Below are 16,248 nucleotides of genomic sequence, written 5' to 3'. Positions count from 1 at the left end.
GTGAAGGCACTAATCTCCACACTATGGCCGGAATCCTACCAGCCCTGCAAGTGCGGGTTTGGAGGTGGGCCCGCTGTCAAAATGGCCGTGATTGACAGTGGGGCAGGATCACACTCTGAAACCGCCTCCTTGTCATTTTCCAAATGTCGGGTCTGGTTGAGGTTCAAAGACCCGACACCAAGCGGTGGGCCAGCCAATTATCATTAAGAGGTAGTGTAGAGGTACATAAAAATAATTTTACCAAGTACTTACCATTTTTCCAAGTTTTTCAGCAGCTTTCCGTCACTCGGGCATCACGTCAGGTAAGTGTATCGGGTTATCAATGACTGTCCTTTGCTTTGACTAGTTGACAGCTACAGAAGTGGTATAAAAGCTACCATTTCATAGCTGTTCACTTTCCAATCTCAGAGGCTGAAGCCTTCAGGATTTGGAAGACACTGTATGCAATTTGGAAGTGTTTGCAGTGAACTCTCTATCCACGGTCATCTCCTTGAAGCAACCGTTCTCACCACTGACAGATTGCTTCTGTCATCTCAACTTCAGCTGCCATCTATTCCATCAGCATCGGTGCCCTTGAAAAAATACCACGATCAGCCCCAACACCAACATCACTTAACACACTAGCATCACCAAATTCTTTGCAATCACCTGATGCAGCACAGGATACAGGGCATCACCATGGCCAGATTTACTTCACATGAAACTGTACACTCTGCCTGCCTTGTGAAGCGCTAGGTTGGTACCACCCCACACCAGCTCCATAAAGCATCCTTGCAATGACCAAGCCATTATTTTCACACTCATCACCATTGTGGGGGGTACCCTCATGTCTCACCATTCACTATAACTCACCTAGCCACTTCCAAAGGTTCACACAAATCTGTCCAAGAAGACAAAGTGTTCAAAATAAAGATTTCAAAGTTTGACAACACATTTGCAGAAACTCTACATGAACATTGGCTAAAAGACCCAAGTGCCTACCCTTGTATGTTGTTAGTTGGTATAATTGGAAAAAGATGAGGGCGAGTGTGAGGTGTAGCTAGTGAGATGGGGATGTGATAATGTAGCTAGAAAGGGATGGGTAGAGGTGCAAGCTAAGTTGGTTTGAGTAAGATTGTGCAGGAGTGATGGGGATGTGACGAGTGGCACAGCAGGATGAGGTCGAGTGTGGCTTTGCAATAATGTTTCATGATCTACTGAGATCAGTGAAAGGTTTGCTCCACTGCAGCCGGCTCCTCCTGACGACATCCCTGCTTATGTCCTCCTGTGCAATATGCAACCAGGCTGCACTGGTCTCCTGGAGATGTCTCTTCTGCCCATTGGAAGGGAAGAAACTCTCCCTGTGTGCTGTGACTCCCTCCATAAGCATCTGGAGGGAGTCGTGGGAGAGCCTGGATGCACCCGTGCAACTTTGTGCAGTGTGTGCAGCACCTCAGTGCTACAGAACATTGACAGAACAACTGTCAAAATCAATGTGGCCATGGTCCCTTTAAGGAAACCGACTGATGATGTGTCATCAAAAGACATCATCAGACCCGCTTTGTTTTAATTGGCCGGAAACCTCTTAGGGCGGGCTTAACAAGCCCCATCAAAGGAAGATTCTTCACACGGTGCAGGCTGGAGCGAGGAGCGGCTTCGTCACCCATCACCGACCTTGGCCGTCCCGGTCTCGCCACGGTTGACGAGATCGCGGCTTATATAAATGTTTAAATTGCAGCTAGGTTTAAAAACTGCCTAGGAGATCCAAGGAACCTAGAGCATTTTTTTTTAACACGTAGCTTGACACCACCGGTATGCTTGACTTACATGGTATGTGTTGTCAAACCAAAGCAGTATGAAACTTAAACCCAATGATTCTCTCTGGAATCGAGTTGGGCCTTGCAACCTTAGTGTAAGTGGCAAGTAGTTTATTTTAAGTTTTAGTGTACTTTTACCACACTGTAAACTGTCAGATGTGAGGAATTTGCCACTCTTAAAAACTTGACAGTTAATTTATGTTAAGAAACCGAATGCTTTCTAGATGTCTCTATGTTCATTCTCCTTTAATAACTTCCCTTTCTTTGTCATACAGTACAGAATCACGGAAAACAGTGTTACTGGAAACTAAAAACTTCAGATGAGACAGTGTAGAATCTAGGCATGTAAAGTATTTGGTGTATATCTGCAATTTGAAAAGCTACTAATTACACATTGCTTTCAAGTACTATACACGCCCTTGGGTCATTCTTTAGAAGCAGTATTGGAGTACTGGCTGCTATAGACTCAAGTGGCTCTGTGTGAGCCATTGAATAAACTGATATGGAATAATCAGGGTATTCCTCCCGGCCAATAAATAGGGATGTTGAAGTAAGCAGTAATTATAGTCCTCCTTGTTCCAAGACAACTAACAATAAGGAACAAATTCCTGCCAAGTTATATATAAAATATAAATATAAAATATATATATATATATATATATATATAAAAATATATATAATGGAACTTCTTTATACATAAAAGGAGCTTACTTAAAAATGGGAGCAACTCTATGTAGGAGATACACAGACTTGTCAATCAGAATGGGCAAAGAATTGCTGTGCCAGGCCAACAATATATGATAAAATTGCAACCACATAAAATACCAGCACAATGATATCATCCTATTTAGTTGCTTAGAACACTTCTGCAAATCAGTTTTATGCATTTTGTGCTTCAAGAGATAAAAACATGACCTGCTACTTTGAGAGAACTTTTTCTGGGTACCTGATTTGGAATCATTAAACGGTTGAAGAAAAAAGCATCAACCTTACGTGAGGGTTCCTTTGAGTGCTTGAGATGACTTTAACTGACAGGTTGGCAAATTTGCTTCTTTTGTCACTTCCGTGGTGAAATTCCTCTCAATGAAAAAAAAAGTACATGTTTTTCACAATATTTAATAACCTGTTAACAACTTTGCTCTCCCTGAAATTGCACGTTTCAAAATTTTATGCTCTTGCAATTTCATTATGAAAAAAACTACCCTACTCCCATTTTTTACTCGAGTTTCAAGCATATTGGCTCCATACAACATTATATCCGTAATTTGCTAAAGAATTGTCCAGGAAAGTACTTGTTGTTCAATGTACTTTTCACAAAAGAAAATGTCTGTTTTCCTACTGACATGGACCCCGTCAATCGGGTCATCCTCTGTTAGGCCACACCTGTAACATCACCGACAGAGTTTTCTGGAACTGCTCAATAGGAAACAGCAGGGGCCGTGAGTTTAAAATAGCTGGAGACCTCCTCATCTGGAGCCAATCTTAGGAAACAGCATTACAGGATGGGAATGCTGTGTGCAGCAAGGTTTCCCTGATATCTTACAGCTCTTAGGCCAGTTTTAAGCTTCTGCCCCTGCTAACTCTTATGGCGATGCTCTATAATAGTCTTTGACATCGCCTAAGCTGGCTTGCAGGAATAGAGACCTCATTAAAGAATGCTCAAGCCAATACTAAAATTTACTTTACAAAAATCGTGCATCAACTTTCTCCTGAGGCTAAAATTTTTCTATACATTGGGTATGTACACTAAACAATACTCCCCTAAACTTTCTCCTTTCAAAAGTGATTTACTCAATTCCCCATGATACTGCATCGAGGCAGAAAGATGGAGCATAAAAAATAACTTTGCATTGTGCAGTTTCAGGTTACTATTTTTTTTCCACAGATCCACAACATCCATATCAATCCATCAGGCCATTTCAATTATCTAACAACTGCAGACACTATGGGGAGAATTTTAAGCCCAAAAAATAGTTGGTTTGGATCCGGTAGGAGGTTAAAGTGTTAAAAATCTGAATCCTGATCCCAACCCACCCACTTCTGGTTTTAACGAGAGGGGCTGGCAAGCAAACCCTCCCAGGAGGCGGGATGGCAATTCAAATATTACAATGGTGCCGCGTGCCTCATATTGATCCATGATTTCAATTTAACTCCGGCTGTCCGGGTATTCCCAAGCCTCAGGAAACCCGCCGGCTAAAGGGAGGCGAGGACTGCTGGATCCGGGGGTAAGTGCCTTTCTACTTACCTGCTGGATTCAGCAAACCAGCCTCGCCAGCCCCCCACGAACAGACACACTCCCCGTCCCTTCTGATCTCCCCCTGATCTCCCCCACGAGGCCTCCACCTCCTCGATCTCCCCCCATGCCTCCAATCTCACCACCCTCCACTCACTCCCACCCCGGCCTCCGAAAAAGTGGCAGATTACATTTTTTTTTCATAAGTCATTTGATTGGAATATAGCAACCTAGGTAATATCATCTTAGATAAACCAATGAGGGTTCCGGCCATCCCTCCCCAACCCCAGTATAAATGTCCCTGGGAGTTTTTCCCCACTATAAATATTTACATAAAATGTTGACCAAGGGAGATTTATGTACATCAAATGCCTGCATACACAAGAATTTTAGGAATATATAGAGTTAAGCATTTTTAGATTTCTTGCACTTGATGTCAATTGTTTGTCTTTTCCACAAAAGTCATGTTCTCTTGGAATGTAGTCAGAGACTTTTGAAAGAACAAACAGACAAATTCCAATCTCTCTCCCTTGTAAGCAATGGACTAAGTTCCGTCAAACCATTTAATGACCAATTATATCTATACATTTTCTTCTCTTGGCTGTGTAGTGAATTTTGTCAAAAGTCAACACCACAATTTAAAATCACTGACTTATTTAAAAGTCACATGGTGTGCTCTATAGTCCTATTAGTGTTTTTCAATAAATGATTTAAAATAGACAGTGCAGGACAGCAAAGTTTTATACATTTGAATATTCAAATGGTTATACATATTCATCAATAGTAATACAGAATCACAGAAATTTACAGAAAGGAAAATGGCCATTTGGCCCACCTGTCTGTGCCAGCCGACAAAGAGCTATCCAGCCTAATCCCACTGTCCAGCTGTTGGTCCATAGCCCTGTAGGTTACGGTACTTCAAGTGCTTATCCAAGTACTTTTTAAATGTGATGAGGGTTTCTGCCTCTAACACCCTTTCAGGCAGTGAGTTCCAGATCCTCACCACCCTCTGGGTGAAAACATTTCCCCTCAAATCCCCTCTAAACCTCCTACCAATTATTTTAAATCTGTGCCCCCTGGTTGTTGACCCCTCTGCTAAAGGAAATACGTCCTTCCTATCTACTCTATCTAGGCCCCTCATAATTTTACACCTCAATCAGGTCTCCCCTCAGCCTCCTCTATTCCAAAGAAAACAACCCCAGCCTATCCAATCTTTCCTCATAGCTAAAATTCTCCAGTCCAGGCAACATCCTCGTAAATCTCCTCTGTACCCTCTCTTGTGCAATCACATCTTTCCTGTAATGTGGCAATATTCTAGCTGTGATCTAACTAGTGTTTTATACAGTTCAAGCATAACCGCCCTGCTCTTATATTCTATGCCTCGGCTAATAAAGGCAAGTATCCCGTATGCCTTCTTACTAATATGCGATATGCCAATGTGATTTGACAGCAAAGTGTTTTAAATGCAAGAAAGGAACATCAGCACTCAAAACCTTGGTAATTATGGAAACATTAGCACTGCTGCTAGTTGAATTCCAATTCTGAATTTCTGCACCAACACCCTAAACTTAATATATTTATTTGTGATGTATTAGGAATACATTTTGCATCCAGTGTGGCTCCATTCTGTTGCTCCACCTTCCAGCAGGGGGAATAGTTGCCCATGGTATAGGATAGTCCAATTGCAATTCCTTCTGGTATTTGGTACCTTACAAAACTCAAAAATTTATCAAAAAGGTGTCAATTATTATATATAATATATAGTTATGCCTAGCAGTTTATAATGGCGCTCCATCAAATCAATATTTTCAGAGCAGTTAGTCTGCTGTCCTTACATAATTCTTGGAAAGAAATGCACTCATTTCTAGATACATCTGATGTACTCTAATAACAATCTGAATGGGCCCCAATCTGTCCACTGTTGCCAAACTTTAAATAGCAGTACTGAAATGAATTGCAAAATACTACGGGTTTAAAATATAGCAGTAAAATTATTTACATCACGATATTGTCACAAATCATTTAGATTCAATACAGAAAGAATAAAGACCACCTCCATACAGGTTTGAAGTATATGCTAACCTATTGCTTAAAAAAGGTCTATATAGTGTATCAGCTAGGTTATTTTTTTATTTTATAGGCAGAATATAAATAATCTACATATTTATTATGCTTTTTCCATTAGCAGTGTGGATGTTCAATGAGGTTGATCACTGCAGACCAGTCTGACTAGAATGGGGCCTCATAATCCACCAAGTCCACGAGGTCAATGCTGCAAATGTGTGGGATGAAAAAAAGTTAGAACTGAACATCTGGTCTACTACTTAGTAGACTTTTCTCAACTATGCAAACTGCCAAGTCTGGATCGGCTATTTTCAGTTGATTTATATGCATTCTTTGAGAAAACAGCAAGATGATTAAATACAAATTACAATTAATTTGGAGAGATTATATAGTTGTCAGTTGTGCACTTTTCTTTAAACTGACAATGCATATGTATCCCAATATGGAGCAAAGTACTTTCGCAATGGAGCAGAGAAGCTCTACCCCCAGTATCCTTAGCAAACTGCAGCAGTATTTTAACAAAAGACCAGAATAAAAATCATTGCATCAGAATGTATAGGAAAGGCTCTGAGAAACATTATGCATGTTAAAAACTGTAATATTTTCTGAGAATTGTAAACAAATTGATCATTTTGTTTAGCTTTTATAAATTTAGCGTGATTCAAATTGAATGGTGCATGCTGCACAATATACATGAAAATAGTTTTGGAATATAAAACAACATGCAATTTCATGATAACGTGTTGTGTTAAATTATTTACAATTATATTTTGGAATGATAGTATTCTTCCGTCTTGCAACTTTTAAATTAGGAGGACACAGCTACAAAACACAAGTCTGAAGCAAGGTTAGAGATTAGAAGAAAAGTCTCCAGGGACAGTGAATATGTGGAATCAACCACTAGAGATGGAAATTGAATTGGGGTCAATTGATACCTTTTAAAAGGTACTGCACGATATCTATTGAGAAGTGGGAGTGAGGGCTTTGGTAAAATTTAACAACATTGCTTGATTTTATTTTCCCAGGTGATAATTTTGTGTTCTTAAGAGATCTTCAGGGAGAGAAGTCCTTGATAAAATGCTCATTCATGGACACTGGATAGAGTGGTTTTTAAATGGGCTGAATGGCATTTGAGCTCCAGATTTTCTTATGTAACCTAACAACTAGCAGCATCCGTCTCATTACTAGGATAACACTGACATTCATGACAAATTGAAAAGGACACATCCGTGGCAAATGATTCATTTTTGATTCATTCAGACTTGCTTAACTACCATGACATACAATGTTTTAATTATTCAATATTTTGCTCACATTTTTAGTCTGTAAAAACAAACCAGCATTAAAAATATTACCTTGTGAATTCATTGAGTGAACTGTGTGACAGTAGAACGCTGAGGGAGCCATCATGAGGCATAAAATCCATTTTACAGTCCTCCAAACAACTTCCATAATTAAGTACACTAGGATCAGAGCAGCGAGTGTTGTGCCAAGCTAAATCACACTGTGCCAACATGTCTTCTCTCCAAACTCTATTTATGTTTGGATGCTATTCTCTAGTTTCCCAGTGGCCATTTCTGAGCACGACTAAGTATGCTGAAAAGCAGTTGGCTTAATTCACTTAGTGTACTGGTGAGGTGATAACTTTTCCATACAATATGCAACATCAAAAGATCTTCACAGTGATGTAACTTCTGCAAGAAAGAAAATACATAGTCTAATAATGTTGGAGGCCTTGAAAAAGGTGCCCACTTGAAAAGGAAATTTAAGAAGCTTTTTTTGTACTAGTCATGCTGTTTACAATTGTGTGAACAGATTACACATGTTTACTTTGCAAACAGTCTGCTTGGAAGCATCTCAAGTCACATCAGATATAGTTAGACTTTATCAAAAGCAAAATACTGCGGATGCTGGAAATCTAAAATAAAAACAGAAAATGCTGCAATTACTCAGCAGGTCAGGCGGAGTATTGAAAGATTAACTGAAACATTAACTCTGTTTCTCTCTCCACAGATGCTGCCTGACCTGAGCATTTCCGGCATTTTCTGTTTTTATTAGCTAGGCTTAATGTTCTGCTGTACATTTGATTTCTTTTGAAGTCACAGTAATTTGTTTCCACTGTTTTATCCCAGGCGCCCAATATTACATCAATTACATTTACGGGGCATGCAAGGCAATTAGTTTACTAAATATGGAGACTTTATAAAAGTAAACATCATTAACAGACAGTTCATTCCTGACCCAGAGGGCAAAGTTTTATTCCATCTAAATTAATTAAAAAAGGTTGCAATTTTCCTGGTGTTAATACTAAATTCAGCATTTACTGGATTTTTGTAATAAAAGGTGGCAATATTGACAGTTTTGGACAATGAAATATATTTTTTCTACATTGCATTGAGCAGCGTGATCCTATATTAGAGTATTGTAAAAGCTGCCCCAGAGTTGAGCACATCCAGCACAAAACTTTGGGCTACTTGCCTCTATTCTTACATATTTATAATTTAACTCCACGAGGTACAAATTTGCCAAATCTTCTAGCCTATGCTTGTTCTCCTGCAGTCTTTCACAGTCTTCGTCACAATTTGCCATATCCCCCACTTTGGTGGATTCGCTAAATTTCAATATTGCTCCCTCCATTCCAAAATCAGATCATTTATGTATATAAGTGAACAGATCCCTATGGAACGTTACTCACGCATTCTCCCAGAAACTTCCTTTCACCTGTACCCTTGTCTTTCTTTCCTCTAACTATGTGGTCCCACACATCCCCCTTTCATATGCCACTATGCCCCAAGTCTCTTTGGTGGTAAATTTAAAAAAATTGAAAGTCTATAGAAACAACTGCCTTTCCTTTATCTATCCTCTCACTTATTTCTTTTCGAAGTTTGGTCGAGCATGACTGTCTTGATTAGCTTATTTCTCCAAGTGCTAAATTTTATAATTTTATAGCCCATATTATAGGCTCAAATAAAAAAAAACTTACTGGCCTATGATTTCCTCATTTTATCCTTCTTGTTTTATTTGAAGAAGGGTATCGCATTTGCCACCCTCCAGTCCTCATTATAATTTTCCTTTTCACAGCCTTTACTTTTTTCTTCCTAGTTTCCAACAGGACCCTTACAAGTAAACAATCAGACCCCAGTGATTTGTCTACCTTAATGTTTGAGTACTTCTTTAGTTTGGACAAATGAGAGTTTATGGAGGGAGAGGGATAGACCAGCAAGAAAGGCATTAGAATAGTCAATGTGCAGGAGTAACAACAAGATGTAAAACATTTCATCAGCAGAGTAGGTGAGGTAGAGTCAGGCAATATTGCTGAGGTGGAAGTGAGTGGGCTTAGTGATGGTCAATCCCGAGATGAGTTTTAACTAACACCCTAAGATTTCAAACAGTCTTATTCAACCTGAAGGAAGGGTTGTAGAGCGGGAAAGGTTTTGGTGGGGTACAAAGACAACGGCTTCAGTCTTCAGTGTAGAACTCCAAGAAGCTATGACTATTCCAGGATTTGATGTCAGACAAACAGTTTGGCAGCACACACACAGCTGAGGGAAACGTGATAAATGTCAAAAATTTGTTACAACTGTGCAGCGTACGATACTTGAGCAAAGCGATTCATTAACTAGTTCAAGAAGCCAGTTTTACAAACCACATCTTGGGGGCACTGGTAACTGCTGCAGCAGAGAAATTGGGGCAAATCTTTGGTGGAGGTCTACTCCTGATAAAGCAAAGTAATTTCTTAATTTCTTAAAATTTGGGGATTATCCAATCATTTGAATTAACTATAAATAACACAGCACAGTGGGAACTTAGTGCTGAAAAAAAAGGGAATCATCACCCAATATGAAGCAAGTGCCTTTGAATTAAAAGTAGAATGTATACATGCTATGTTGGAAAAAAAGAATGTGGTGCAGAGGAAAATTCCATGGGTCAAACCACCATCTTAATCCATACTGCTCTTTTGTATTAAGGCTACAATGCAGTGTGGTATAATGATGAACCCATTCCAGAAATGAAACAGCTTTCGTTAAGCGGCTACGGTAGATATGTTCAGGAGGGAGAGACAGCAGGACGTGGGCCTGCTAAGTTTGGAGAGGAGTGCAGAACTGTAATATATTGTTAAGATATTCAATGATTTGCACTGTATGTTATATTAACTCACTGTAATGCCAACTGGAAGCTGAACTAGCACACATACACACAATACAGAAGTAACTAATGAGTCAATGGTTTAGACTTCAATGTAGGGAGCATGATTTAAGAAGCTTGCAGATGATACAAAAATTAGCCATGTGGTTGTCAGTGAGGAAAAAAGCTGTAGACTGCAGGAAGGTATCAATGGACAGGTCAGGTGGGCAGAAAAGTGGGAAATGGAATTCAATCTGGAGAAGTGCGAGATAATGCATTTGGGCAGGACAAATAAGGCAAGGGAATACACAATAAATGGTAAGATACTGAAGTGTAGAGGAATAGAGAGACTTTGGAGTGCATGTCCACAGATCCCTGAAGATAGCAGGATAGGTAGATAAGGTAGTTAAGAAGGCATACGGGATACTTGCCTTTGTTGGCAGAGACAACAATATATGAGCTGGAGGTTATGCTTAAACTGTATAAAACACTAGTTAGGCCACAGCTAGAGTAGTGCATGCAGTTCTGGTCACCACATTACAAGAAAGATGTGATTGCACTAGAGAGGGTACATAGGAGATTTACGAGGATGTTGCCAGGACTGGAGAATTTTAGCTATGAGGAGAGATTGGATAGGCTGGGGTTGTTTTCTTTGGAACAGAGGAAGCAGAGGGGAGACTTAATTGAGGTGTATAAAAATGAGGAGCATAAACAGAATGGATGGGGTCGCCCTGAGCAGATGAGTCAATAACCAGGGGGTATAGATTTAAAGTAATTGGTAAAAGGATTAGAGGGGAGTGGAGGAGAATTTTTTTCATCCAAAGGTTGGTGGGAGTCTGGAACTCACTGCCTGAACAGTATTTTAAACAATACTTGGATGTGCACTTGAAGTGCCATAACCTACAAGGCTACGGACCAAGAGCTGGAAAGTGGGATTAGGCTGGATAGCTCTTTTTCGGCCGGCACAGACATAATGGGCTGAATGGCCTCCTTCTGTGCCATAATGTTTTATGATTTCTATGAGTCAGAGAGCACTGTTGAGGAAGAATTAGCAGTGGTGGGTAATGAAGGGCCAGTTGATAGAGACTGTGTGCCCTCACATAGAGATTGTTAAGGCATCAAGATTGTACGGAGGTGTCATTTGCCTTCTTCCTGCACACTACAAAGGGTGATGGTCTGGGTTATGTGGAAAAGTTTTAACACCCAGATGTGTGTTTCCCTCTCCCATGAGTGATACCAAGAATAATTTGTCTACAGTGCAGTCTAACATTGAGCATGCAGTGACATTATCCCTGGTAGCATCTACAGTGAGGACCTCAGCGAAGCAGAATATAGGTACAGTAGCATCATCTCTCATATATGCTCTAACTGCTATGGAGGCTGTAGAGTATAAACTCCAAGATGAAATTATGGCCATTTTCAATTGACTTGGAGAATGGTTACAAGCAATAATGAAGGAGAAATGCTGAAACGTCACAAATGCCCACTGTTCCACGATTACAGATTAGCGGGCCTCAGGGAGAGATGTCCTCCAGCAGTGATCATGCGTGGCGTGCCATAGGAGCAGCTAAGTGGGACTCATGTCAGCAGCAGTTTGGATCCAACATGTAGCTCTGCACTAGCACCCAATCTACAAGGTCTATAGCAAAACAGACCCCCGACACACATATTAAGGTTAGTTACAGATACGGCGCTTTCTATGTCCCATGCAGTTCTCCAGCCACCTACTAATACTATAATACTACTACTTCAATTGGGGGATATTTTGTAGACAGTGCATGCACAACAAGTACAAATATAATCACAACACACAAGAGGCAAACACACAAGAAAAACATATTTAGTTGAATTAGTTTTATTCAGTTGTGCTGCAGTGGGGGGGGGGGGGGTTCTATGATTCTTTTGTTGTACAGAAAAGAAAGCATCCCTTGTCCATTGGATAAGAACGATTCCTGCATTATCCCGCTGTTGTTGCCGCTTGCAACAGCCCGGTGATGTTAAAGTTGAGGGAAGAGGTGACTTTCACTAGCACCACACTGCAGATTGCCAACTGTACTTGCAGTTCTTTGTTGACTAAGTGGTGCACTTCAGTCATAGTCTCCCTCGTAAGGCAGAGCCTTAGCCCCATGCCCTGCTACCTGACACTGTTTTGGTAGAGCTACCTAGGGTTATCCCTGCTGCAAGACTTATATCCTCTGCTTCCCAGGTCATTGTCTCTTTCTACTCCACTGCACTATAACTGTAAAGGCCACTGACAAAAAAAACCTTCAGTATGCTGTTCACTTATGTTACTGCTATACTCGTACTATGAAATCTATTCCCTTGTTGAACCCATTAATTACAGTTCTGATCTGGAGTGAAATATTTTTTCATTTGGCTGCAGTTTCCAGAATGCTGTTTAAGTTCATAATTCTTGGTTCTACTGGACAATAATCAGCTTTGCCTCTCACTGTTTTTGCTAATATTCATTAGGCCATTTTTGGAGGAGTAGGAAGTCCCAAAGCAGCACCAAACATGGAGAAACAGTGCATTAGAGCGTTTTTTCAACATTACATGCCATTTTACTTGTGTTTTTTGATTAAATTGACAAATTATAGCCCATGATATCTTAAGCTGAAGTTAATTACATCTGGGGAAAGCTAATTATCTTGGAGATAGGGAAAACAGAGGGGGAATTTTGCATAGACATAAAATAATTTTTCCATCCAAGGAACCTGGCACAAAGAAATATTTCATAGAAATCAAATACTCCACAGTTAAATTTAAACTATGTGCCATATACAACAATCTAAACACACTTCAATACAGACAATTTAAAAACTGGAGTTGCGAAGTAGGAATTGATCTCAGTTGATAATTATGCAATTAAAAGGAAAATCGTTACAGTGGTAATGATCAGAACACAGATTAAGAGTCATTTAATTTGGCCCAAGCTAATTGAATGTCCCTTTTCCAGGTGACATTGTGGCTATACTGTGGTTTATTCAGTCTTGGCTGCATTTGAAGACTGACACCTAGAATAACCTTTTGTTATGAGCATTTTGCCACAAGGTCAGAAGCATACACCCCCTTAGACATCTCCTTTCCAAAACTGCTGGTAACTGTTACAGGCAGTTAAAGATGAGCTTGACATTACTCATGTATCTCAGCTACATAAAAACAAGCTTTAAACAAATTCTAGTCAAGCATATTCCTGAATTATATTTAGAAATCATGTTTATATAGCTAAAAAGAAAGTGCAGGCACCGAAAAAAAACCTGAAGCAGAATTATCATAATGGTAAATAACTTGGAACAACACATTTACAGACAAAACTGTGTTAAGTCCCAGCTGGTGGCTGGCAGCCAGCTGTATCTGAAGGTAATGGGGAGCAGATGGAGAAATAATTTGTCTGAAAAGGCAAGTTCCAAGAGGCCTCCTAGAGAATGAAGTGGAAATTGAGCATTTTTTTTAGTATTTTTAGAGATGTGCAGTGATTTTCAAATATAATAATTTGCTTTAACATTCACTCTAGAATACATACCGCACCATTATGCTATAAAACTCAGCTAATGGGCATTTTAGATGTATTTGTCCTGTAAAATGCATTTTGTCTTTGTCCCTTTTAGAATTATTAGAACTGTATGTATATCTGTAAGTATTAGATAGAGAAAAACATTTAATACTTGAAGTGCTGCTACTTTATGTATGTTTAAATACAATCTCAATAAATCACATCAATGTGCAGATTAAATTTCAAATTGGAGATTTGTAAATCTCTTATTTTCAGTTCACATAGAAGACAATACTCTGCAGCACAATATGTCAACAACTAGATTGTATAAATTAGCACCTTAGCAAGATTTCAGTAGTAGTTTCATGTTATATATACACATATATAATAAAAAATACTCTTCGACCTATTCCCAGACAGGAGTATGAAATGTTTGGCACAAGTTAAACGTGACCCAGACTACTTGGCTTTCTGCCACTGAAGTGCTTGCCGGTTGCCTGAACGCATTTGCAGAATTACAAACAAAAAGTGAATACTGGTCTATTTAGGTTTTTTTGCTTTTTTTTTCAACAGTTAACGAGCTACGATTGACTTTGAGAATTCATGAAAAGGACTATTGTACAATGCTGGCCATAAATTTAATAGGTACAATCAGGAGGAACATGCAGATGTGCCGCAAATCTCCATTATTAAAGGCACCTGTATTCCTATTTTGAAAGAGAAGCGTGGCACGGTTTTGAATTCTCTAAACAACTGACAGCAACGCATCAACACAGACATAAACTATTGAAACAATCACAGGCTAATTTTTTAAAATGCGAACAATTAGCAACTGTGGCGATGTCGACTTTCGCACAAACAGTAAGTTAACTGCAATATGTGAAAAAGGTATGAGCTGACAGTAATATTCTGACAGGAATAAATGTTAAGAGATTTAACTGGAGAGCACGGCATACTCCACCTTTTGGCGTCTCTTGTTTCTTTCAGTCCAAGTATTCTTTGAAGCTTCTCTTCAGGTTTTTTCAGTTGCAGTGGCTTGATCTGATCTCACTTTAGCTCACACTGCAGGTTTGCTCGGACACGCAGTTGAGGAAGCTAGCAGCAGTGACGGGGTCCGCGTACTGTGGAAATGGTTCTTTCACATCCTTAATCCCTGACAACTTCTTCAAATAAACCACATTTAGAAAGAGCACGTACGACGTAATGACGTCACGAGAGCCCACTCAAATGCTTCACAGGCGCCTTTTTTTTGCTCCATCTGTATTTGACCAATCCATGTGGTAATATTTTGCCAATAACTTCAACCGAAGGTTTTTTTGTAATCTAAATTATTTCACTGAGGATAACTTTCAAAAATTTATCCCTCAATCGACATCTAAAACATTTTTTTTATTCGTTCATGGGCATCGCTGGCAAGACCAGCATTTATTGCCCATCCCTAATTAGCCCTGAGAAGGTGGTGCTGAGACATCTGAATGGCTGAGAGTGGGGTTAAGAGTTAACCTCATTGCTGGTGGGTCTAGAGTCACATATCGGCCAGACCAAGTAAGGACAGCAGATTTACTTCCCTAAAGGGCATTAGTAAACCATACGTTTCTTTATGACAATCTGGTAGTTTCATGGCCACCGTTACAAATACTAAGTTTTATATTCCAGATTTATTTAACTAACTGAATTTAAATTCCCCAGCTGCCATGGTGGGATTTGAACTCATATCTCCGGATTATTAGCCCAGGCCTCTGGATTACTCGTCCAGTAACATAACCACTATGCTACCGTTCCCATCATTATCACAGTGCTGTTTGTGGGAGCTTGCTGTGTAAAAATTGGCTGCTGTGTTTCCTACATTACAATAGTGATTACACTTCAAAAGTACTTCATTGACTGTGAAGTGCTTTTGGTCATCTGGTGGTCGTGAAAGGCGCTATATAATTGCAAGTCTTTTTCTTTCTAGTTATTTAATGGGACATAATGTCTGATAGAAAGAAAGACTTGCATTTATATAATGCCTTTTTATGACCTCAGGATGTCCCAAAACACTTTACAGCCAATGAAAGTACTTTTGAAGTGTAGTCATTTTTGTACAGAATGTAGGAAATGTGGCAGCCAATTTGTGCACAGCAAGACCCCACAAACAGCAATGAGATAATGACCAGATAATCTGTTTTAGTTATGTTGGTTAAGGGATAAATATTGGCCAGAACACACCCATGCTCTTTTTCGAAATAGCACCATGGAATTTTTTTACATCCACCTGAGACAGCAGTTGTATGATGCTGATCTGATGGCAAGCTGTACTTTCCAGTCCAGTAAAGGCTGTATCAGGGGTTTTACAATGTTCATGCTTTTGATAAGTAGCATATTGAATGAAGAAAGAGACATTAGTATAAATGTTTTGGTTTCCTTATAGTATGACTTGATGTAATTTACTTTATGCAGTTCTGCTGAAAACAAATCTTTAGCAAGATATTTGTATACATCTATGTTTAATATATTATTAGGATTATATGCTCCATTAAAAAATCATATAAAGATTG

General features: G+C 39.4%; 1 protein-coding gene across 1 annotated transcript in view; it reads right to left on the bottom strand.

Annotated features, from left to right (window-relative positions):
* Positions 1–7,579, bottom strand: part of LOC139229187 (A disintegrin and metalloproteinase with thrombospondin motifs 6-like) — a 175,725-nt gene extending 168,146 nt beyond the window's left edge. Inside the window, exon 1 of the mRNA XM_070860839.1 lies at positions 7,449–7,579. Within this exon, the coding sequence (XP_070716940.1) occupies positions 7,449–7,545 (97 nt within the window). The 5' untranslated portion in view covers positions 7,546–7,579. The remainder of the gene's footprint in view (positions 1–7,448) is intronic.
* Between the last annotated feature and the right edge of the window lie 8,669 nt (positions 7,580–16,248).

The sequence above is a fragment of the Pristiophorus japonicus genome, chromosome 18 (genome assembly GCF_044704955.1).
Source record: "Pristiophorus japonicus isolate sPriJap1 chromosome 18, sPriJap1.hap1, whole genome shotgun sequence".
Lineage (NCBI taxonomy): Eukaryota > Metazoa > Chordata > Chondrichthyes > Pristiophoridae > Pristiophorus > Pristiophorus japonicus.
Note: the sequence above shows the minus strand (reverse complement) of the source record. Positions and strands in the feature narration are given on the sequence as shown.